This window comes from Oncorhynchus masou, chromosome 6, assembly GCF_036934945.1.
Source record: "Oncorhynchus masou masou isolate Uvic2021 chromosome 6, UVic_Omas_1.1, whole genome shotgun sequence".
Classification (NCBI taxonomy): Eukaryota; Metazoa; Chordata; class Actinopteri; order Salmoniformes; family Salmonidae; genus Oncorhynchus; species Oncorhynchus masou.
In genome coordinates, this window is record NC_088217.1 from 67478746 (window position 1) to 67505330 (window position 26585).

At 44.5% G+C, this 26585-nt stretch overlaps 1 protein-coding gene across 4 annotated transcripts in view; it reads right to left on the reverse strand.

Annotated features, from left to right (window-relative positions):
• Positions 1-4960: 4960 nt before the first annotated feature.
• Positions 4961-26585, reverse strand: part of LOC135542477 (1-acyl-sn-glycerol-3-phosphate acyltransferase gamma-like) — a 31342-nt gene continuing 9717 nt past the window's right edge. The window contains exons 1-10 of one of the 4 annotated variants that reach the window (XM_064969437.1): positions 18033-18306; positions 13325-13382; positions 12636-12862; positions 9214-9383; positions 8941-9102; positions 8378-8531; positions 8197-8299; positions 7958-8033; positions 7655-7853; positions 4961-5999 (exon numbers count right to left, since the gene is read on the reverse strand). In XM_064969437.1, coding sequence (XP_064825509.1) covers positions 5908-5999; positions 7655-7853; positions 7958-8033; positions 8197-8299; positions 8378-8531; positions 8941-9102; positions 9214-9383; positions 12636-12813 — 1134 coding nt within the window. In that variant the 5' untranslated portion in view covers positions 12814-12862; positions 13325-13382; positions 18033-18306 and the 3' untranslated portion in view covers positions 4961-5907. Of the gene's footprint in view, positions 6000-7654; positions 7854-7957; positions 8034-8196; positions 8300-8377; positions 8532-8940; positions 9103-9213; positions 9384-9800; positions 9819-12635; positions 12863-13324; positions 13383-15455; positions 15478-18032; positions 18307-26585 lie in introns of those variants that run through there. The other 3 variants (XM_064969440.1, XM_064969438.1, XM_064969439.1) reach the window with 3 other exon arrangements.

Genomic DNA, 26585 nt, shown 5'->3' on the forward strand with positions numbered 1-26585 from the left:
TGGGACAGCATGGCAAAAAGGTCCTGGGAACTGGCTGCCTCTGGGTTCATTTTTGGCTCTGTGTTTCTGTCAGGACCCGGTTACGAACCTGGGTCTCCGGAGTGAGAAACAGTCACTTAACCAACTGAGCCACGAATAGTCAGCAGAACCCAGAAGATGAGGCAGACACAGCAGTACTTAAGACGGTGTATTTAATAAAGTAAAAAGGAGAAGTCCTTAAATACAAAAATGGCAAATCCAAAAGGTGGTAGGAATAGCACAAAAAAGCCTCAAGAGACACTCAAAAACAAAAACAGAATTCCACAAGAGCATCCACCGGAATCGACAGGAAAACACAGAACACTAGGGCTGGGTGCTAACATACAAACACAGAGCACAGAACTGAGGGAAACTAAGGGTTTAAATACAATCAGGGGAAACGAGGTACAGGTGCAAATAATAATGGGGAACAAGGGAAAAAACATAAGGTTAAAAAGCACAATGGGGGCATCTAGTGACCAAAACCCGGAACAACCCTGGCCAAATCCTGACAGAGTGGTTTGGAAGGAATCAGTGACAGTGGCTGTGTGGTTCCCAAATCTGGGATTAAGGGGCTCTTTTCCAAATTTAAAATGATAAACAGTCAACATCGGCCATGCTGTCAATGGAACATGATTTGTGCTGCGCTCAAAACAACTATTAACTACTGTTAACCTTCGTGTTCAAGTGAGCCGAGCACAACAATGTGAGTCCAAAAATGTTCTGTTTTCTGCTTCATAAATGATGTAATATGCCAGGGAGATATGTATACTGTAGTTAAGAAAGTAATACTAAGTGTTTGTTGTGTAGTAAGCTGTTAGTAACCCATGTGCCTCACACTACTAATTTGGTCTATTTACCCCTCTTAATTTCGCCCACTGTTCTGACTGTTTTACTGTAGCCTATAACCTGTTTTCGAGAAATGTAATCATTGAATATTGTAAGAGCTTTCATTGTCTGCGTATATGCCCCCTTTATTTATCCCACGGTTCTAACTTGGTGTACAGGGAGAGCACTGTGCTAAACAAATAGTTATATTGACTAACGGCCGTCCGCTTGTCGTCCACTTATGCCATAGTTTGTACATCACAATTGTCATTAGAAACCACATTTGCTTAAGCAACTCAGCCATATGGGGCGGCAGCGTAGCCTAGTGGTTAGAGCATTGGACTAGTAACCTAAAAGATTGCAAGATCAAATCCCTGAGCTGACAAGGTACAAATCGGTCACTCTGCCACTGAACACGGCAGTTAACCCACTGGACCAGGACATTTACTGCTCTAGATGAGCAACCCAGAACTGTGTGTGTGTTTACCTTAAAAAGTATCTGGCTTCAATCAGTTTATTCCAGTTCAGAATAAAAATGATGACTTGTACTTTAACAGCAACTGTTCCAACCTAGACTTGTTTTCAACAATAATTTCTACAGTAAGATGTACAGTAGGCCTGATCATTTTTCATCTGTACTGTTACTTAGGGTTGCACTATCAGTAGCTAGCTAGATTATTTTGGCTACCTTTAGCTGTTAGCTGTGTACAAGGCCAGGGGAATGTTTGAAAGAGAAACTCACATATACAACTATGAGATAGTACTCCCTTATTTCTGCTTATCATCACCTGTTATAAAATGACAACAATGCCTTGCTAGCTGACTTACTTTTCCACTGTCGAAGCACTGCTTCCTGAAGCATTCTACCCTGCTCTGAAAGAATTTCCTGGGTATACCGTCATGCCGTGGATGTTTGGTCAGGACGTGTCCATTATAGGGATGTGTTCATTTTGATTGACTCATAACTAAGTACTTCCCCACACAAAACACATTGAGGGAGCTCCTCGTTATTTCTCAAAGTTTGTATGAAAGAGAGCTAAACTCATCTGTGTATAGGCTTTTCACGACTATTGATCTCAGTCAGAACTGGTTTCTAGCATGAGTCCATTTAAAGACGTCAGTGGCAGACAGCGCATAATCTGCTGCTGAACGACAGTGCTGCAGCGTGTTCAAGAAATCTACAGAAAAAAAGATCTGATAAACCACGAAGCACACAGGCATTTCCCTCTCCCACTCGCACAGCTGCCAAACTTGAGACTCTGCTAAGCAGAGAGAGCACTGAATAGAGACCGCTGCTAAGCAGAGAGCGCATTGAACAGAGGCCGCTGCTAAGCAGAGAGCACTGAACAGAGACCGCTGCTAAGCAGAGTGCACATTGAACAGAGACCGCTGCTAAGCAGAGAGAGCACTGAACAGAGACCGCTGCTAAGCAGAGAGAGCACTGAACAGAGACTGCTGCTAAGCAGAGAGCGCATTGAACAGAGACCGCTGCTAAGCAGAGTGCACATTGAACAGAGACCGCTGCTAAGCAGAGAGAGCACTGAACAGAGACCGCTGCTAAGCAGAGTGCACATTGAACAGAGACCGCTGCTAAGCAGAGAGAGCACTGAACAGAGACCGCTGCTAAGCAGAGTGCACATTGAACAGAGACCGCTGCTAAGCAGAGAGAGCACTGAACAGAGACCGCTGCTAAGCAGAGAGCCCACTGAACAGAGACCGCTGCTAAGCAGAGAGCCCACTGAACAGAGACCGCTGCTAAGCAGAGAGAGCACTGAACAGAGACCGCTGCTAAGCAGAGAGAGCACTGAACAGAGACCGCTGCTAAGCAGAGAGAGCACTGAACAGAGACCGCTGCTAAGCAGAGAGAGCACTGAACAGAGACCGCTGCTAAGCAGAGAGAGCACTGAACAGAGACCGCTGCTAAGCAGAGAGAGCACTGAACAGAGACCGCTGCTAAGCAGAGAGAGCACTGAACAGAGACCGCTGCTAAGCAGAGAGAGCACTGAACAGAGACCACTGCTAAGCAGAGAGAGCACTGAAGAGAGACCACTGCTAAGCAGAGAGCGCACTGAACAGAGACCGCTGCTAAGCAGAGAGAGCACTGAACAGACTGCTGCTAAGCAGAGAGAGCACTGAACAGACTGCTGCTAAGCAGAGAGAGCACTGAACAGACCACTGCTAAGCAGAGCGCACTGAACAGACCACTGCTAAGCAGAGAGCGCACTGAACAGACCACTGCTAAGCAGAGTGCACATTGAACAGAGACCGCTGCTAAGCAGAGAGAGCACTGAACAGAGACCGCTGCTAAGCAGAGAGCGCACTGAACAGACCGCTGCTAAGCAGAGAGAGCACTGAACAGAGACCGCTGCTAAGCAGAGAGAGCACTGAACAGAGACCGCTGCTAAGCAGAGAGAGCACTGAACAGAGACCGCTGCTAAGCAGAGAGAGCACTGAACAGAGACCGCTGCTAAGCAGAGAGCACTGAACAGACCGCAGTTGCACTTGGCCAAATCAATTCTAGTAATTCATTAAATAATTATACATTTACTCTGACACGTCACGACCCACCATTAACAGGTACGCGACCCATACTTTAAGGCTGTTCTACAACATTCTATAGTAAGTACCACCACACATGATCGAGGGATGCTATTGTGTACTATAGTTTTAGAGAGGCACGTCCAATATTAATGGAGTACAGCAGAAAACTCACAATTCACAAACGTACAGGCCAGTGATTAATTTGCCTTTTAATCATTTGATTTACTTAGAGACCCTTGTCAAACATTACCCTCTGAAAACTAGAGGTAGGCAACAGTTTTTAGTGTTGTTAACACCATGCTCTCGTACTCTGAGCTAATCAGAACACACTGTTTAGACATTGCCCCAGGCTGTCAGAATTGGAAGAAGTGGTGAGAGGCCTTCGGAAGCAGCGTTGGCATGGAACCCATCTGCCATCTGGTGCCCGTGCCGAGCAAGTCCAACCTGGCACCAAACCTCTGTCGCCTGGTTCCCGGCTTATCCACGTAACACATGGAGCCCCTTTCCACCAACCACTCTGGCATGATGAACGGACCCAGAAGCAAATACAATTGCCCACCACCCAGTGTACCCATGTGGCTTCTCATGCCCAAGCCAAAGCCCAACTCCACCCTGGGCTTCTGTCTAGCCTGCTGTGGCTGATCATGGACCAGCAGCTCCATCGGTTGGATAGGTTGGTTCTTTTGGCTCTGCTGAAGAACCAAGCAGCAGTAGGAGCAGCAGCAACAGCAGATGAAGCAGTAGTATCAACAGCACTTGTGTGCTGCTAACAGCTCTGCTTCCTCCACTGTCCAACTGCCCCATACTGGGCTCATCAATACCTGCCTAAATAGCAAAAAGATGATCTAGTCTGATCTAATCTGGACCAGTGGGGTATTAATGCAAATGGTTAACCCCATGCTTCAGCCATCTATATATAGCCACTATGCTTCATCAGTTTTATACACTGTAGGTGATCAGTCTTATTACTTAAATAACACCTATCTGATAATATGGGTCACGTAGGCCTACTTTTTAATAAATGTTGTTGGGCTAATTTCAGGGGGTGGGAGAGGCATAGCATTTTAGAATACCAATAACTGGCCATGCATTAAGTATTATGCTTATTTTTCTTTAAAAATGCTGGAAAATCCAATTATGGATATGACAAATCCACTCCGCAAATGGCCTGTGGGCCACTTCACCTGCTCTTGGTAAAAGCATAAATCTATTCTGCTGGCAGCCGAGTTGGATGGCAGGGACAGCCAGTGTTAGTGATGTCATCCTCAGACGAGTCCTCAGCTCTTGGTCACTGGATGACTCCTATACTAGCTTTGTGTCACCTTATATTGGGCCAAAAGGCATTCAAACTGTGGTTATGGATTTTATATTGCATACACTAAGGGGTCAAATAGACAGGGGACCAGGGTGTGGTGGGATGGTAGGCCTAACCATTTTACAATTCATTTGTGTTAGATCAGATGTTGATCCACCATTGACAAAAAGCGCTCTTCAAAATCCTTTGAAGAATTCCCACCAGAGTACTGTAGGGAAAGAAATGAAATCCCATCATTCAATCACTTTTGAATATTCATTGGCAACCAAACAATAAATGTTTTATTGGTTTATAACAATCAGTATTTCTGGGATCTACAAGCAATTTGGAAATCAACTCAGGCCCAAACCTGGCTTTATATTAACATTAAATACTGCATTTCATTGGTGCAAGGTTGGCCGTCACGTCTGTGCTTTTCTGGGAAGGACGGGAGGAGTAGCAGCATGCTCAATCTCATTTGTGTCAGAATTCTGCACAAGTTTCATGAGGAGACGGACAAACAAATAACAGGATGTGTGCTCAGAAGCGTTAAGATTCCTTCACCTCCACACCCAACCTTCATGGGGGTAAGGGTGGGGAGCTAAAGCATGCTGGGGAATCTGTCTTCTCCAGACAGTAGAACCCCTTGCTGAAACTACAGAGGGATATCTGACTGGTATTGGGCTGGCCCAGTCAGAGATATTGAAGCAGAAAATTAGGATATTTGATAGGTGGAGAAAACTTCTTTAGGGTGGGCTAATGTGGCAGGAAGTGGGGTGCATGTTGGAGGAAGTGGCACCGCTGAAACATGAAAATTCTGCCGCATGTGGATGAGGTGAAACCACAAGGCTGTGCAGAGGAGACCGACACCGATGGGGGGGACCACGAGCTGCGGTGCAGGGAACGTTGGGTGTTAAAGAGATACACCCCCTGGTATCTACCATTCAGTCCTGCTGTCAGTCACCCCCCTCTCACTGGAAGGATGCATTCACAGCGAGTCAACTGCAAGAATTCCATTTCAAATTTTGTTCACAATCATAATCAATATTTTAACTTATGTCTCAAAAGTCTATTCAGTTATATCCCCCCTCCCCCACACACACTGTGTTTTAACATATTTTTGCAGGAGGGAGGCTGCACAGGGTGCATCTGTGCGGGGACCGCAACGACCGCTCAGGCCGAGTGTTGACAGTAGAGGGACCGTAGCGTGACTGCTGTAAAGAGTTCTAGTTCTCCTTCTTGCCCTCTATTTTGCCGTAAGTAGAGCCGGTTTTGTTCACCTCAGACACACTGATCAGGCGGCGCACTGCTATGGAGGCTGTGGAGAGAGGAGACAGAGAGATATTTGTCAATAATTAGTAGAAAGAAAGCAGAAGACAAAAAAAGAAGAAGAGGTATAATACAAATGAACAAAGTGCAGATACAGGAGTAGGCAATCACATGTACATACTATACAAGGCTCAACACGGGCGACCAAAACACTCACATTTCAGTCACCATGCGCTGTTGGAATTAACATTTCAAAAGTGTTTCCCAAAAAACTTCCCCGATTTAAATGTTGACTGCAAAGATAGAATCAGGAAAACGGAATTTACGAAAAGATAAAACAGACTTTACAGGGCACTACAACTGTAGAGTGACTGTTCAGAATCGCTAACAATAGTATCGGGTCAATTTCACACCGTATGTATTGAATTCAAAAAATGACCAGTTGTACAACGTTTCGGAGCAGGTGTATGGCGAACCAGTTACGAACACCTGCGCCGAACGTTGTGCGACAGGTAATTCATATGCTTACCTAAGTAGTTAGATGGTTTTTCATTAAATGTATTAGATAGACATGCTTCTAATATCCGTACATTATTGACCCGTGACTGACAACGGTGAAGTACGTAAGCTAAAACCCTAAAACCAGGTGACGTCAGACGTCTACTTAAGTAAGCAATAGGGGGGGAAAAGCCTGTCTATCGTGTTCATTGATTGGGTTAAGATGAACCGTCACTCCAAAACTAGCGGACCAATGGAGACTCATTGTCTACGCCTCCCTCTAAACCGCGCCCTTCATGGAAAAAATGACAAAACTCGCAATCGAAAAACCTGGCAGTAAAAGCAAAGAAAGACATCGAAAGCAAAGATACGAGGAGCGTAACCAAAAGGTAGTACATGCAGGCAAGAGCGTAGGCAAAATCTATCCAATAGGATCGGTTTCTGGAAAACGATTTTTTTGCCTTCATTTTCAAATATTTGTTCAAATCATTTGTCATAGAGTTTTGCTCTCGTTTTAAAATTATTTGCTTACGAGTTTTGGAGTTTTGCTTTTGATGTCTTATTTTTGTTTACATTTCTATACATTTTGCTTTCAATTGTTGGGTTTTTGATTTCAGCATCCATTATTTCACCCGTCCTTAAAAATATAATGTTTACATTCTCAAGTTTATTTTTCATATTTTTCATTTTTCATTCAATACATGTGGCGTGAATTTGACCCCATACAATAGCACCTTTTTTTTGTTGAGATTGTTGAAGGAAAAAAATCTAACCAAACAATCAATGTGAATATGATAGTCAAGTTAAAACCCCCTTAGGTCAAAGGGCCCAAAGCTGGGTTAGCTATTGGATTTAGAATTGTAGGACCTCTGCCAATTGAGCGCCGCCATAATGGGACTCCCAATCATGGCCGGATGTGATACAGCCTGAATTCGAACCAGGGACTGTAGTGGCGCCTCTTGCACTGAGATGCAGTGCCTTAGACCACTGCGCCACTCGGGAGCCCAAGTCCTGGACTACAACACATGCTTAATGGAGAATCTCTATTGAAATAGCTTTTTAATCTAGAACTAGGTTTATTCTGTGTTTGGGAAACCAGCCAATAATGAGTCAAAATGAGATTATATAGTACAGGAAGGACCTAACAACATAAGAACTTGGAAAAGGCAGTAGGCTTAGTGCAGGCTAAATGGGTGGCATCCGCACCGATGATGCAGAAGATCAGGAAGCCGACGATGAGGAGGGGAGAGCCGCTGACAAACACCCCACAGGCGAAGTTGAGGAGGGGGGTGAGAAGCAGGGTGGCCCAGAAGAGGAAGTTGAGCAGCGTCCACAGCCGACGGGGGGGCTTGATGGTGGGACCGGGGAAACTGCCCTCCTTCTCGTAGTGCTCCTGCAGTGCATCCTACAGAAAGAGAGAATGTTGTCAATATTATATTAGTGGAGAGAGTCATTGACTTATGGCTAGAAAGGGTAAATAAATGGGAGGGAAAGCAGAGTTCCCAACACCTTCTGCTGGTAGAGCTTGTGAAGCCAGGTTGCACACTCCTTCTCGTCCTCTGGGATTTCCTCCACTGGGTACCGCCTATACAGGAAGGAGAGGAACTGTCAGTTCAGTACAATGCTTCTAAAGGGCAGCAAGTCACTGTACTGGTGATACAGTAAGTCAGCAGGTCAAAGGACCCATAGCTCACATTTAGGACCAGTGCCCTGCCTTTGTTTGTGGGAGAGGGACAGGCGCCACCTACTTGATATTCATATCGGCCATGTACTTCTTTCCACTGACGATGCCGAGCAATGTTGGGACCTCCTTGTCTCTGAAATTTAGTGTCACGTCGTACACAGCAGATACTGAGAAAGGAAAGAGTGCGACCATGAGTGTGATGCTGTAAATGTGTGTGTGCACGTGCCTGTGCGTGTGTGTCCCACCTGTGCCTTTGAGACAGCTCAGTGTTGTGGTGAAGCCTTTGGTTCTGGGCAGTAGATGGTATTTGAGTTTCGGCAGACCTTTGCTCTCGGCTACCTCCATACTGATCTCATGCTTCTTTGGTGTGAAACGGGTACCTTCACAGTACAAGAGGAACTGAAGAAAGAGAGAGAGAAGTCAACAAACACACGCACACTGTCTTTGGAGGGTAAACACTTAACACACTAAAGCTCATGACCTTGTAATCCCCAGAATCTCAGTTGTATTTCTTTGATTCCTACCCTCAGACCCTCTCTCTCTCTTGCATCCCCCCCCCCCCCCCCCCCATCAGAGTTTGTCAGATTACTGGCTTAGATTGTGTGCACGTACCCACCAACAATTCTGGGGCATGTTTATTTGGACACTCAGCGGAAAACATTATGCAACGGTAAACAGAAATATGCGTTTTTCATCTGTTTGATGCTTAATAAACATGCCCCAGGGTACAACTCCATACAGAGATGCACGGACGGTCAGAGGGAGAGGGGCAAACGTCATTGTGTTGTCAGTTTGTCGTCATACTCACCCACATAAACTCAGGGTAATCCTTTAGCTGGGCCAGGCCTTTGAACACAGTGTCTCTGTCCTCCTCCCACTTCCTCTTACAGAAGACAATCTCCAGGAAGTACCAGGTCCAGCCAATCAGAGGCACCTTCAGCAGTTCGTACTTGGCCAAGACCTTTGAAGCCTGAGAAGACAAGACGACTTTATACAGCCAACCTACCAAACATTTTATTTTCATAAACAGTATATATAGGCGGCTAAACCCTCTCTCACACAGACACACACACACACTCACTCCAAGCACGCCGTAGCGTTCACACATGGTCCAGCCACAGAGGAAGTCGATCTCGTAGTTGTGGTTGAGGATGATGATGACATGCTCCTTGCCAAATTTGTCCACCGTGGCCTGGTCTGCAAATATGGTGCATTCTGTACCCGACCACCACTCCAGCAGCATCACCAGCTCTACAGGACAGAGAGGGCCAGTAGAGAGTTAAGACAACGAACCAGTGTAAACTCCGTCACAATGAACCACCCAGTCACATCAAACTGCTGTCAATTTTTCCCCCCACACAAGACGCGATCAGGACACGCAGGTTGAAATTTCAAAACTAACTATATAAATTTGGGGACAGGTCAATAAGCAAATACAGTGGGGCAAAAAAGTATTTAGTCAGCCATCAATTGTGCAAGTTCTCCCACTTAAAAATATGAGAGGCCTGTAATTTTCATCATAGGTACACTTCAACTATGACAGACAAAATTAGAAGAAAAAAAAAATCCAGAAAATCACATTGTAGGATTTTTAATTAATTTATTTGCAAATTGGAAAATAAGTATTTGTTCATCTACAAACAAGCAAGATTTCTGGCTCTCACAGACCTGTAACTTCTTCTTTAAGAGTCTCCTCTGTCCTCCACTCGTTACCTGTATTAATGGCACCTGTTTGAAATTGTTATCAGTATAAAAGACACCTGTCCACAACCTCAAACAGTCACACTCCAAACTCCACTATGGCCAAGACCAAAGAGCTGTCAAAGGACACCAGAAACAAAATTGTAGACCTGCACCAGGCTGGGAAGACTGAATCTGCAATAGGTAAGCAGTTTGGTTTGAAGAAATCAACTGTGGGAGAAATTATTAGGAAATGGAAGACATACAAGACCACTGATAATCTCCCTCGATCTGGTGCTCCACGCAAGATCTCACCCCGGGGGGTAAAAAGGATCACAAGAACGGTGAGCAAAAATCCCAGAACCACACGGGGGGACCTAGTGAATGACCTGCAGAGAGCTGGGACCAAAGTAACAAAGCCTACCATCAGTAACACACTACGCCGCCTGGGACTCAAATCCTGCAGTGCCGGACGTGTCCCCCTGCTTAAGCCAGTACATGTCCAGGCCCGTCTGAAGTTTGCTAGAGAGCATTTGGATGATCCAGAAGAAGATTGGGAGAATGTCATATGGTCAGATGAAACCAAAATATAACTTTTTGGTAAAAACTCAACTCATCGTGTTTGGAGGACAAAGAATGCTGAGTTGCATCCAAAGAACACCATACCTACTGTTAAGCATGGGGGTGGAAACATCATGCTTTGGGGCTGTTTTTCTGCAAAGGGACCAGGACAACTGATCCGTGTAAAGGAAAGAATGAATGGATGCATCGTGAGATTTTGAGTGAAAACCGCCTTCCATCAGCAAGGGCATTGAAGATGAAACGTGGCTGGGTCTTTCAGCATGACAATGATCCAAAACACACCGCCCGGGCAACGAAGGAGTGGCTTCGTAAGAAGCATTTCAAGGTCCTGGAGTGGCCTAGCCAGATCTCAAGGGAGTTGAAAGTCCGTGTTGCCCAGCAACAGCCCCAAAACATCACTGCTCTAGAGGAGATCTGCATGGAGGAATGGGCCAAAATACCAGCAACAGTGTGTGAAAACCTTGTGAAGACTTACAGAAAATGTTTGACCTCTGTCATTGCAAACAAAGGGTATATAACAAAGTATTGAGATAAACTTTTGTTATTGACCAAATACTTATTTTCCACCATAATTTGCAAATAAATTCATTAAAAATCCTACAATGTGATTTTCTGGATTTTTTTTTCTCATTTTGTCTGTCATAGTTGAAGTGTACCTATGATGAAAATTTACAGGCCTCTCTTATCTTTTAAAGTGGGAGAACTTGCACAATTGGTGGCTGACTAAATACTTTTTTGCCCCACTGTATTTATGACAACTTAGCTAGCTAGCTTGCTGTTAGCTAATTTGTCCTGGGATATAAACATTGGGTTGTTATTTTACCTGAAATGCACAAGGTCCTCTACTCTGACAAATAATCTACAGATAAAACGGTAAACCGAGTGTATTTCTAGTAATATCTCCTCCTTCAGGCTGCTTCTTCTTCTCTGGACTTTATATGGAGGTTGGCAACCAACTTTAACGTGCATTACCACCACCAATTGCTCTGGATTGTAGACCTCAGTTCGTCTTTCATTCACCCACGTGGGTATATGCTCCTAAAAACCAAAGAGGAGATGGGAGAGGCGGGACTTGCAGCGCATCAAGCATCACAAATAGAACCAAGTTCTATTTTGGCGCCTGGCTACGCAGACGTGGGTGCAATGACTGAATAACATGTGTAAATTCATGTTGCCCCGTTCGCGCACGCGATGGGAGCAGTGTGGTCAGAATGTAAACCGTCGCAATGAATTACATTACATTAGTCTCAATTCCGACAAAACATTGAACCTGTAAAAATCACATCAGTGAACAACAGTGTATGTTTATGCTAGGAAACAAGCTATGTTCTTCCAAATTAAAATAACACCCTGTGGGCGTAAACAATAAGTAGGCTGAAGTGAACCAGATTCCCGTAATGCAGGTTACACACACACACACACACACACACACACACACACACACACACACACACACACACACACACACACACACACACACACACACACACACACACACACACACACACACACACACACACACACACACACACACACACACACACACACACACACACACACACACACACACACACCTAGTGGTTAGAGCATTGGACTAGTAACCGAGAGGTTGCAAGATCAAATCCCCGAGCTGACAAGTTTTTAAAAATCTGTCATTCTGCCCCTGAACAAGGCAGTTAACCCACTGTACTATCTGCGCGTCAATCCTTAGTCTGTTCATAATTATTAAACACACCATCAACGATTAACCAAATTATTTTTATGTTTGATTATTAAACAACAAATTGACTGAAGTTGGTTCAATTTCAATTTTTTGTGTGAGCACAATGCCCGTTTCTCTAGAGAGAAATCCTATCAAGCACAAGAGACATCAAATCAAGAACGAACTGTGGGATGCTGTAGGAAGTTGTAGTTTTCAACAGACAAAATATTCAACCTAGTTCAGTGCAGAAAATGTAGTAATGAACTACAATGACCAAAATCCATTGTGCCCATTGTTCACCGGCAGCCCCACACACAGACCGCATGAGAGAGGAATGCACACAACACAGCAAGGAGAGGGCTAGAGGGGAATGCCAAAACCAGTACACTATGTGGGTGGAGTTTGCACTGCATTTAAGACTGGTTTGTTTTGGGACAACAGACAGAATGTGCTGCTCTGAGCCGAGCCCCCGCCCCGCCTCGCCCCTCCCCACACACACAAACAAACACACACAACCCAAGACTATGAGTGTGACTCACGGCTCCAGAGGGAGTAGGAGAGGCGGGTGTTGATCTTTCTGTAGAGCTGCCTGTCGATGGGCCATAGGACGCAGGTGCAGAGCTGAATGAAGTTGATGATGAGGCCGCTGACCACAAACACAAATCCAATGAGCAGCTGCACGATGAACAGGCTCTTGATGTACGCTATCAGCCCCATGACCAGGGCTGTCTGGGGGTAGCAGGGCTGCCAACGCACTACGGCCGACCTGGGGGAGAAAATCATGAAAGAAACTATGCATTTCCATTTAATTCGGTGGAAAATACCACCAGGTAGCACCGGTTCTCCGTATGACGTTGAGAAATAGTGCATTGTGGGTAGTTCCGAAAATATCCAAAAGAAGTTCATAAATATGTACAAAAAATAACATAACTATGATCATGACTACAATTCAGTTACTAAGTATTTGACCACACTGTTGTTACTTCGGTGAGTAAAAAAGTCATGCTTCCTACCCTTCAAAAGAGGATGTTTATGAATATGAGTCAGGAAAAGAGTTTCTCCTGACCAACTGATCTGACCAGGAATAGGTCTGAGCCTTATTGGCTATGACGAGGACCCAGAGTTCTCTTAGTCTGGTCCCATGGTCAGGGGAAACTCCTGACCACTTCGATGAGGCTGGGTTAATAGTGGAAGGGTGATAATGTTCAGAAATTCCAGTGCAACTAACCACGGTGGGTTCCCTTCACAAGCCCCGTTTGCACGGCCCGTCAGCCAATACCACAGACCTGTGGGACAGAGAAGAACATCATTACAAACTAGTCACAATCAGTTTAACAGTTAGCCATGCGCAAGGTCCTAAACGGTATCCTAACAGCCATTGATAAGAGACATTACTGTGCAGCCGTATTAATCGACCTGGCCAAGGCTTTCGACTCTGTCAATCACAACATTCTTATCGGCAGACACAACAGCTTTGGTTTCTCAAATGATTGCCTCGCCTGGTTCACCAACTACTTCTCTGATAGAGTTCAGTGTGTCAAATCGGAGGGCCTGTTGTCCAGACCTCTGGCAGTCTCTATGGGGGTGCCACAGGGTTCAATTCTCGGGCCGACTTTTCTCTGTAACTATCAATGATATCGCTCTTGCAGCGGGTGATTCTTTGATCCACCTCTACGCAGACGACACCATTCTGTATACATCTGACCTTTCTTTGGACACTGTGTTAACAAACCTCCAAACGAGCTTCAATGCGATACAACACTCCTTCCGTGGCCTCCAACTGCTCTTGAATGCAAGTAAAACAAAATGCATGCTCTTCAACCGATTGCTGCCCGCACCTGCCCGCCCGTCCCGCATCACTACTCTGGACGGTTCTGACTTAGAATATGTGGATAACTACAAATACCTAGGTGTCTGGTTAGACTGTAAACTCTCCTTCCAGACTCACATTTTAAGAATCTCCAATACAAAATTAAATCTAGAATCTGCTTCCTATTTCGCAACAAAGCATCCTTCACTCATGCTGCCAAACATACCCTCGTAAAACTGACCATCCTACCAATCCTCGACTTCGGCAATGTCATTTACAAAACCGCCTCCAACACTCTACTCAACAAATTGGATGCAGTCTATCGCAGTGCCATCCGTTTTGTCACCAAAGCCCCATATATTACCCACCACTGCGACCTGTACGCACTTTGTTGGCTGGCCCTCGCTACATATTTGTCGCCAAACCCACTGGCTCCAGGTCATCTACAAGTCTCTGCGAGGTAAAGCTCCGCCTAATCTCAGCTCACTGGTCACCATAGCAGCACCCACCCGCAGCACACGCTCCAGCAGGTATATCTCACTGGTCACCCCCAAAGCCAATTTTGCCTTTCCTTCCAGTTCTCTGCTGCCAATGAGTGGAACGAACTGCAAAAATCACTGAAGCTGGAGACTCCCACCTCCCTCACTAGCTTTAAGCACCAGCTCACAGATCACTGCACATAGCCCATCCAACTACCTCACCCCATACTGTATTTATTTATCTTGTTCCTTTACACCCCAGTATCTCTACTTACACATTCATCTTCTACACATCTACAATTCCAGTGTTTAATTGCTATATTGTAATTGCTTCACCACCATGGCCTATTTATTGCCTTACCTCCCTTATCCTAACTCATTTGCACACACTGTATATAGACTGTTTGTTTATTCCATGTGTAACTCTGCGTTGTTGTATGTGTCGAACTGCTTTGCTTTATCTTGGCTAAGTCACCGTTGCAAATGAGAACTTGTTCTCAACTAGCCAACCTAATTAAATAAAGGTGAAATATATTGTTTTTAAAAGACCGGAAGATCTGAACAATCTTAACTCTTTCCAAAAACAGAATCTAACTTGCACCAAATGGCCGCAAACTATTTTTTTTAAAGTCTAAACAACATACAACTGAATAATTCAGAGAACTGTGACAAAAAAAAAAGAATAGAGCAGGTTAATTCTGAGGAGATCAGCAGACAACCAGTCAGTTTCTGTGACTTATTTCCATTTCCCCAATATTAAATAGGAAACTATCAGGTTAAAAACACAGCTTGCCCACAAAAATAAATTCCCTTCCACCCAAATGGCGTTGCACATAACCTCCCTCCCACTGATATGTACATGTCCGCATACCCACACACACATATACGCTCACACACCCTTTCACCTAGTTGGAAAAAGGCCAGCAACTCCTTACTCACTCCCTTTCTTTCACACACACACACACACACACACACACACACACACACACACACACACACACACACACACACACACACACACAATTCAGTGTTTTGCCAACTTTATTTTCAAAGTCACAGCACAGACTTGCCTTGCTGCAACACAGCTGCGGTCCCCAAAGTAGCGTTTTCGCCCCCTCTCCTGCCGCACACCCTCTCCCCTTTCTTCTATGCCTGTCAATCAAATACATTTTATATAGCCCTTTTTACATCAGCAGTTGTCACAAAGTGTTAACTGTTCGTGTGATGTTGCTGTGACTTCTGTTGCAGATAGATAATCCCAGAATTGAGTGGGAAAAGTCGCCAAATGCTATTAAAACTCCTTGGTGGCAAAACTCTCCAAGGCAGCCTGATAAGTAGCTGCATTTGTTGCTAGGCTCTTAACAATAACAGTCTCTGGAGCGGTTTCAAAACTCGCCAAATAAATATAGAGACAAAGTCTCTAAATTGGCAACACTTGCCCCATTCAACCTCTCTGGGATTCTGGTGTGTCCTCTTTGCTAAATCTAGACCCCACACACACCCTCAAACAGCAGCCCTGCATCACTCCACTCCCTTCCACATATTACTATCATTAGTAATAATACAGAATTAGTCATACTTTATCCATTACAGAAATTTCACCGACTGTGCCCCAATTCCTATGTCCAATCTCAATAATAAAATAGGCTACTTTCCAAAGCTATACCGAACCCATCCTAAAACAGTGATAACTACAGTGGCCTAATAACGGAATGAGCATTAAGTCAAAGTTACATTGTTTTTGTCAAATCACATCCTAGAAACAAAATCAATGGCTGTGTGTGTGTGTGTACTACAGGCCAGCTGTACCAACTCCACAGGAGGTCTTACCTACAGAGCGTGGACTTGAGTAACCTCAGTACCCACTGAAGCAATTTGAATCAATGTTGGCACCAATGCTTATTGTTGGAACCCACTGAATTGTTTAATCACTATGACCTTGACCTTTTGTCAATATTCCAGCAGCCCAAAAGGCATTTTCTGAGAAAAAAAACCCAACATGTATCTGACCAGCATCTATTCAAATCATTTGAACATATAGGGCTGAGGGAACATAGGGCTGTGGGAACTGAGGTGACGTAGAGCTGTAGGAACTGAGGTAACGTAGAGCTGTGGGAACTGAGGTAACGTAGGGCTGTGGGAACTGAGGTAACATAGAGCTGTGGGAACTGAGGTAACGTAGAGCTGTGGGAACTGAGGTAACGTAGAGCTGTGGGAACTGAGGTAACGTAGAGCTGTGGGAACTGAGGTAACGTAGGGCTGTGGGAACTGAGTGAACATCGGGCTGTGGGAACTGAGGTAACGTAGGGCTGTGGGAACTGAGGTAACGTAGAGCTGTGGGAACTGAGGTAACGTAGAGCTGTGGGAACTGAGGTAACGTAGGGCTGTGGGAACTGAGGTAACGTAGAGCTGTGGGAACTGAGGTGACGTAGAGCTGTGGGAACTGAGGTAACGTAGAGCTGTGGGAACTGAGGTAACGTAGGGCTGTGGGAACTGAGTGAACATCGGGCTGTGGGAACTGAGTGAACATAGGGCTGAGGTAACTGTGGGAACTGAGGGAACATAGGACTGAGAGAACAGACTCGGTCCCTCTGAACACACTAACTCTCACCCTCCTGTGTGTGTGTGTGTAACGGAGTTGGATTCATAACATCACTACTTAGCGTGGGTGGAGACATTTCAAGCTATCAAACTGCTAGCTTTTCTATAGTTGGCTAAGACACTGTCGAGCGGGCAGTAGTGGTGCCGTGACCCGGATCTACAGCTGCACTCTGCTCAACGACTGGGGTCACTGGAGTGAGTTTAGGAGGTGCGAGTGTAACCGAGTTGGATTCATAACCTCATTCCACAGCTTGAAACATTTCCACCTGTGCTTTCAAACTGCTATCTTTTCAAGATCAAGGGTCAGTAAGGACTTGTGAGGAAGGAAGCTATACTGTTAAGCAAGCAGTGACACGTGTGCATATTTCTCCGTGGGCTGACGAGGATTTCCCAATCCACTTTCTCAATACTTCAAGGTTCTGTTCTAACTTCACTGCCCCGAAGAGTTGTGATAGATGCCATAAAGCCAAGGCGTGTGTGGTGTAGGTCTGTAGGAACCATGTTTTAAATGGCCCATTAAACGGAGGCCGTTTCCTGCACTGAAGGCCAGAAAACATCCTTATCAGACACTCAAGAATCAAGCAGACATCCACAAAGGCGGGTGACATTCTCTACGGATACTGATCTTTGGTATAGGCTATCAAACTTCAGGTTTGTCCCACATTGACATCAGGTTGCAATGCAGTGGACTGCTTCCTTCACCAAACAACCAAGGCAGTCAAACGTAAAAACGGTAGCCGGCAATATCAACTCTGCAAACAAGTCTAATTATAATTTAAACAGTTGCTACGGTGCGTCTGGCATCTGCAAGGAGATAATAGCATGCATGCTTAAAATCTTAACTTCCGGTATAGCCTATCTATCTCTCTACAATAGGAGCATCAGTTCACAGTCAAACAGGTGATTGAGGTTTAAACAGGTGATTGAGGTTTAACAGACATTTTTTCTTTGACTAGTAATTCCATTGTCCAATTATGTCAATATTCAGAAAATAACATCCCATTCACACCAATAACCCCTGGGAAATGAGCATAAATACCACTAACCTTGTTCTGGAAAAGAGAGCAAGTCGTTTTTGTCAAAGTGTGAAGCCCTAGCTTTGCCCACAAACAGGAACAGAGTGAGAATTACTAATAGTGGGAAAGAGAGCTTGAGAAACACCAGCGCTCCTCGGTAAACATGAGTGAACTTTGGAGTCTTGCCTAAGAGACTAATGACATCTCACAAGCCCGTCCATTAGCAAAGTGGGAAACTTGTCCCCACACAGAACAAAAAGGAGAGGGATACGCTCCCTCAGCCTGCCTGCCAAAGCGCTGCCTGATGAGGGGGGATGGGGAGAGGGCGGAGAGGGGATGGGGAGGAGGGGATGTCTGCCATCACCTGATCCCCTCAGACGAATGGCTGGCCGTCAATACTGAGCCAACGAACTGAGTGACACACACACACACAAAGAGGTTAAAAAAGTTCAGCCATTTCTCACCAGGTATAAGGGGGGTGGGGGAGACCGCGTCCTGCTTTCGTCCCCCCCCCGTCCCCCCCCGACACAAACTCTATTCTAATCACTGAATGAAATTAAGTGGAAGAAATAGAACACGTGTTCAAACTTTTTTTATTTTAAGTCTATACACAGGCCAAAACATTTTGGGGATGTTCAGTTGTCTCTCAACTCATCTCTTGCTTTCTATGGGCATGGTGCTTGTATAGGCTGCTTGTCTATTAGTTGGAGACCAAATGGTGTCATCGTGTTATTTGATGATCATTTGATGATTTACCCAAATATTTCCTAAGAAGTCCACTGTTTGCCAACTAGGGGGCCTCAGGCAGATTTCAGTAGATAAAACTACAAACATCTCACATATAGTATGTATGTAGGCATTAACACATTGTGAAATGTCATTTTGTCTTAATGTGATTTCTGATGAAGGGGGTCCCCATATATTTGCTTAAGCGTTTCAGTGAGTCTTGAAACAGAAACAATTTACAACCCCTGGCCTAGCCTACATGGCAGGCAAAGGATGTAAATTGCCATTGATTATGTACCAGGTTAATTCCATTTAGCAGGCTACCAAGTATGCAAGGGTACACACACACACACACACACACACACACACACACACGGCCTGATTGGATGTGGGTTGTGGCAGAGATTAGCAATAGCCACTCAGGGCTAAACTGATTAACAGGGAGAAACAGCCTGGCCTCCATTGGCCTTCCGAAGGCCAAAACAGGCTAAACTTGGCCAAGATGTTCAGCAGCAGAAGGTCCCGAGCCACGTCTGAACAAATAAGACAAACCCACAGAAGTCAACAACCAACCAAGCCCAGTCTACACTCTCCCGAAACCAGTGTCAGGCAGTATAATAGATTTTAATTTATAGTTTGTGGTTGCCCACAGCCTCCAGCAGTTTGAGTCAACAAACGTACCAGTCATGTCTATAAAGTTCTTATAAATTCTGCCGCGATCCACGACTGCTCCCTCAACAGGACTTACCAGTAGGTATAGTATGCGATCGCCAGCACCACCAGTGCCCCACACAGCCCTGTAAAGAGCATCACGGCCCCCTGGTTCAGCATCTTCAACCCCCTCCTTGATTACCTCACTCCCCCCCCCCAAAGGACAGAAAAAAGGATCACGGAAAAGAAAGAGATGAAAATCTCCAAAGCGTTTTAAGAGGAGGACGAGGGGGAGTCAGTGTCCACGGTGCCTGAGACTCATGCTAATACATGCTATGATGACAGCATGAACACTAAATCCCAAGGAAAAGAGGAGGATGAGGAGGGAGCGTCCATCTGCGCAACAAGAAAGCAACTCAGGTGAGAAACGAAAGAGCTAGTTGGCGACGGCTTCGCACCAGATCCCCACAAGACGTGGAACAATGATCAAGACACACTGGTTTAAAAGTGTTAAAACAGACGGAACACAGAAGGAGCCTCTCCTCTGTACAGAGAGGAAAATGAGAGATGTTGGATAACAAAGCTCTAATCTGGCCCAGAACAGATTAGCACTGCTTAGTGCTCTTGCAGAAGCACCCTGGATAAATCACCATCCATTTGTACGGGGGGGGGGAGAAGCTCAGCTGCTGTGATGGTTCCAGCAATGAGGAAGGGCCTGGGTCGTGTTCAATAGTCACCAAAATGGAAGAAGAGAAATGGAAACTGGGAGTGCCTGGATTGGTCTGATAAAATGCAAATTTTTACTTTCCGTTGCTCAATGTTTTAAAACGCTTTGTTAGTCCTTTCATGGAGGTGATCAGGCCCCACACCACTGTCCTATCTAAACGACCACCCCTCATCACTGTCAAACGCTCCCAAAAACACTTCAGAGAACAGGCCTTTCTAATCGACCTGGCCGGGGTATCCTGGAATGACATTGACCTCATCCCATCAGTAGAGGATGCCTGGTTATTCTTTAAAAGTGCCTTCCTCACCATCTTAAATAAGCATGCCCCGTTCAAAAAATGTAGAACTAGGAATAGATATAGCCCTTGGTTCACTCCAAACCTGTCTGCCCTCAACCAGCACAAAACTTCCTGTGGTGGACTGCAATAGCATCGAATAGTCCGCGCGATATGCAACTGTTCAGGGAAGTTAGGAACCAATATACACCGGCAGTTAGGAAAGCGCTAAGGCTAGCTCTTTCAAACAGAAATTTGCATCCTGTAGCTCTAACTCCAAAAAGTTTTGGGACACTAAAGTCCATGGAGAACAAGAACACCTCCTCCCAGCTGCCCACTGCACTGAGGCTAGGTAACACTGTCACCACCAATAAATCTACGATAATCGAGAATTTCAATAAGCATTTCTCTACGGCTGGCAATGCTTTCCTCCTGGCTACCCCAACCCAAGCCAACAGCTCCAAGACTCCCCAGCTTCTCCGTCACACAAATCCAGATAGCAGATGTTCTGAAAGAGCTGCAAAACCTGGACCCGTGTAAATCAGCTGGGCTAGACAACCTGGACCCTCGCTTTCTAAAATTATCTGCCGAAATTATTGCAACCCCTATTACCAGTCTGTTCAACCTCTCTTTCATATCGTCTGAGATCCCTAAAGATTGGAAAGTTGCCGCGGTCATCCCCCTCTTCAAAGGGGGTGACACTCTAGACCCAAACTGTTATACACCTATATCCATCCTGCCCTGCCTTTGTAAAGTCTTCGAAAGCCAAGTTAATAAACAGATCACTGACCATTTCGAATCTCACCGTACCTTCTGCGCTGTGCAATCTGTTTTCCGAGCTGGTCACGGGTGCACCTCAGCCACGCTCTAAGGTACTAAATGATATCATAACCGCCATCAATAAAATATTGTACTGTGAAGCTGTCTTCATCGACCTGGCCAAGGCTTTCGACTCTGTCAATCACCATATTATTATCAGCAGACTCAACAGCCTTGGTTTCTCAAATGGCTGCCTCGCCTGGTTCACCAACTACTTCTCAGACAGAGTTCAGTGTGTCAAATCAGAGCCTCTGGACCTCTGGCTGTCTCTATGGGGGTACCACAGGGTTCAATTCTCGGGCCGACTCTTTTCTCTGTATATATCAAAGATGTCGCTCTTGCTGCGGGTGATTCACTTGATCCACCTCTACGCACCATTCTCTATACATCTGGCCCTTTGGACACTGTGTTAACAAACCTCCAAACGAGCTTCAATGCCATACAACACTCCTTCCATGGCCTCCAACTGCTCTTAAAACGCTAGGAAAACTAGCTTCAACCGATCGCTGCCCGCACCCGCCCAACCGACTAACATCACTACTCTGGACGGTTCTGACATAGAATATGTGGATACTACAAATACCTAGGTGTCTGGCGAGACTGTAAACTCTCCTTCCAGACTCATATTAAACATCTCCAATCCAAAATTAAATCTAGAATCTGCTTTCTATTCCGCAACAAAGCCTCCTTCACTCACACCGCCAAACATACCCTGGTAAAACTGACCATCCTACCGATCCTCGACTTCAGTGATGTCATTTACAAAAGCCTCCAACACTCTACTCAGCAAACTGGATGCAGTCTATCACAGTGCCATCCATTTTGTCACCAAAGCCCCATATACCACTCACCACTGCGACCTGTATGCTCTAAATCGGCTGGCCCTCGCTACATATTCGTCGCCAGACTCACTGGCTCCAGGCCATCTATAAGTCTTTGCTAGGTAAAGCTCTGCCTTAACTCAGGCTCATTGGTCACAATACCAACACCCACCCGTAGCGCGCGCTCCAGCAGGTATATCTCACTGGTCATTCCCAAAGCCAACACCTCCTTTGGCCGTCTTTCCTTCCAGTTCTCTGCTGCCAATGACTGGAACAAATTGAAAAAAATTCTTTGGAAAAAAATAAATAAATAATTTTTTTTTTTAAAGCGCTGAAGCTGGAGACTTTCAACTTTCAACATCAGCTATCCGAGCATCTAACCGATCGCTGCAGCTGCACATAGCCCATCTGAAATAACCCATCCAATCTACCGACCTCATCCCCATATTGTTTTGATTTACTTTTCTGCTCTTTTGCATACCAGTATTGCACATCATCATCTGCACATCTATCACTCCAGTGCTAAATTGTAATTACTTGCTACTATGGTCTATTTATTGCCTTACCTCCTCACGCCATTTGCACACACTGTATATAGACTTTATTGTGTTTTAAATCTATTGTGTTATTGACTGTACACGTGTTTATTCCATGTGTAACTCTGTTGTTGTTTGTGTCGCACTGCTTTGCTTTATCTTGGCCAGGTCGCAGTTGTAAATGAGAACTTATTCTCAATTACCTGGTTAAATAAAGACGAAATAAATAAATAACACCATCCAACCCCACCTACTGGTGGACAAGCTGGTGAATTTGGGTGTCAACTCTCTACTGATCAAGAGAATTAATAGTTTCCTTGTGAACCGTACTCAACCAGTGAAGTTTAAATCTGTCATCTCTATACCTAGAATGGTAAATACGGCTGCCCCTCAAGTTTGCGTACTTTCACCGATACTGTACACAAACGATTGTCAAACCTCTGACGCAGCCCACACATTTTTTTAATATGCAGATGACATCGCTGTTGTGGGTTTCCTCCACTCAGACCAAGCCTCTCTTCAAGGTTTTGACAGAGAAACAGCTCAATTCATCCAGTGGTGTGCAGATAACTTTCTTGAAATTAACGTTAAGAAAACAAAGAGATGGAAATTGATTTCCGAAGAAACAAAACTCCACTACCTCCTACGAAGATCAATGGGAAAATCAGTCGATAGAGTGACCACATAAGTACAGAGGAATCGAAATAGACAAGCTGAAATCCAATGACTGTGCCTTTGCAAAGATTGTTTAAAAAAAAATGCAAACTGAATCATTTTAATGTTGACCACCATATCGTACAAATGTTCTATAAATCTGTCCTGCAGAGTGTGCTGTCCTTTGGTCTGATATGCATGTTTGGAAACATGTAATTTGTATAGATCAAGAATCAACCACCAACCTGTACACAAAACTCATCCTCATAAAACAGGATTGTACTAATCCCATTCACTCAAAACTCAGTCACAGCAGCAGCCGGACAAGGGGAAAGAGACTTCTTCAAAAGAAGATATGGGGAATCTTTTATTCCAACAGCCAATAGTCTGTTGATCCCTTGAGTACACAACATATTGCAATTTTATTGAAATGTGTAGCTAGTGCACTTTAAATGAATTATATTGTTTTATGTATGTCTTTTTAGGCATCTGACCAAATTAATTTCCCCCTGGTGGGATAATCAAGTTGATCTGAATGAGTAAATGCCACAGGCAGTGACTAAGTCCAATTCATATTCTAGACAACATAATTTCACAGTTTCACATTTCATTTCTTCCTCTATAAGTGACGTTTCACCCTTCTCTCCCCATCCAAGAGCAAACATGGCTTCTAAAAATCTCTGGCATTCCAAGCAGTGGGGAAGAGGGTGGGTTTCAAACGTGTTGAATGCTGTGGAGTGTGGGAAAACAATATCACTATGTATCCAAACAAACACATGTGTTAGTCAACTCCTCTTTAAAGGAACAAAGCCTATATAATTATATGACCCACTGGCAGTATTTACAAGGTTAACCAAATTTACAATGTTATCTGAATTTATTATGGCAACATGCAAATCTGCAAACTCCTGAAAACATCTATGCAACCAGACAATGTGAAAGATTAGGTATAAAGGCTTCAAATTGGAAGTACAACAAAGACATCTTATGCGATTAGTATGGAATGACGTTTCGGTCTTTGCATGTCATAAAAGATACGTCAAATAACACTATTTGACACACCAAATAAACTTGTTGACCAATCAGGACCTGAATACGACTGCACGTCACATAATAATTTAACACGTTTATAATAGTTTTATGTCGTTATTACACATTGATTACAACATCACTCGTATTTCATATGTCACAGCGATTCACCAACACGTGCTATGATGCTGGTAAAGTTGTCTTTTGCACCTGCCGCACGAGACAGACACACTTTCCCAAACTCTGGGACAGTACTGGTCAGAAAAAAAGCTAACTAGCTGATGGATGCAAACAATGTTCTCCCCCCCAAAACATTGCAATTCTACATCAGTTTAAGTAGCTATAGTTAGCTAGCTAACTAACTTAAAATACCTCTAATTTATAAGACAGTTATTGGATTTGGTTGATGATCGTTGGACCCAGTCAAGCCACACTAGCGAGATTAAGCTAGCTCGCTGCTTATAACTCTAGTTTGGGGCAACAGTGCTAGGTAGCTGACTAGCTTGTTTAGTTTGTTAGCTAGCTAGTTATTTTCATGAACTGAAGTTCGATTTCAATAGAACAACAAGTGGCTGGCTAGCTAATACGTAGTCAGATATATTCCTTAATCATTGCTAAGAATGTTGAAAATGATTGCAGTTTCTGATCATTTTTCCTGGCTGGTCGAATTGGTTCTAGATAAGTACCAAGCTAAAGCTACTTAGCTAGCTACCCCAGAAGTTGCTAATAACATCTGTATCAAAGACATTTGTGATTGACTTTGTCATACTGCAAACCGAAGTCAACGCAGTAGGGAGACAGCCTACCTCCAGTTTCCAAACTGTTATCAACTTTGACAAAATGCTTGATTATTATTCTGTATTTCGACTAGCTAGGATTAATCAGGTGAAACTGCTTGAGATGTGGTTGGCAGGCAGACAGAACCAGTAGGATCACCATCCTTTCTCCCCTGCCTCTGGGATGGTTGCATGTCGGGGAGAATGTTGGACAACCTAGCGAACATTTGTGATTTTGCTGGTTATTTTAAATGCTCACACATATGGTTTTCCCATTCGGTCTAACACATAATGGCTTATTACCAACGCAGTATTGTAAACACATTGTGGCCGGTGTGTGTGTGCTTCTTTGTAGCCCAATTGTTTTTGTTTTTACAGTGCTCCTGACCTTAGTGGTGGCACTTGGCTTAGTTGCGCATGCAAATTCAGCACGAACAACATTGTTGTAATAGAAGTTGGCTATTTGGCACATCAAATTAAAAGCTTATTTGATGTGTCGTCTTTTTTGACACGCAAAGACCCAAACGGCGTCCATAAATACGTGTTGAAGGTTGAGAAGTTTGGGGCAATGTTGCCATCTCCTCAGTAAGGAAAGTAGCTATAGGCTGTCCTAAAAGTCGCTAAATGACATCATCGCCTAATTTGCATAATTGGCCATGTGCATGTAATTGTGATGGACGCTGTAGGAGGGAGGAATAACGTTGTGGGAGAGACAAAAAGTTAGTAAAAAAACACCCTAAATATGTTTAGAACTACAAATGAACTTACTTCTGTCGATTCTTGTTTTTTTTAATGTCACAATTCCAACCCTCCTCCTTTATCCGGGCTTGGGACCGGCAAAAGTGACCCAAAAGAGACACTCCGGCGGAGTTACTTAATTTTTTTAATGTAAGCCAGGGCGGGATCAGCCAGCGGTGGCTTCCCGCATGCGCAAACCATTTGGACCAGTCTGGCCTCGGAGGGGTGAACATCTCCTGCTCTGATTACAGCTGGGAGGGACTGCTGTGCGAGAACTGGGCTGCCTGTGAGTGCTTTGGGACGGAGGTGGGGCCCACGGCAGCACTCGCTGCTCGTTGAAAAGAGTAAGAACGGTACGCGCTTTCACATCAGTCTCCAAACGTCTCAAATAACACCAGAAAAAGTGGCTAGATTTGTCACTCGTCACTTTTTTGAAATGTGTCGCTAGAGGGGTATGAATACTCGCTAAATATAGTGACAAAGTTGCTAAGTTGGCAACACTGGTTGGGGGCAGGCAATGCTCCATATGGTCAGTTTTGAAACTGAAATGGTCGACAGCCAGGGCACTGACAACCCCCATCTGGTTTTCAATGTAATTGTTATTTGGGGGGATGTGAGAAGATCTATCTTCTTTTCTCCAATGGTCATTTTGAAATATGAATTTATTACGTTTAATCCAAAAATTATTTAGGCTAGTACTTTGAAGGTGATTTTCTAAACTCTTCAGATACTACTGTAACTAGTTAGCTAAACAGTGTAGTTTGAGTCATGAATGCTGATTGGCTGAAACAGCATTCCAGCAGTGTGTATATCAGACAATATACCATGGGTA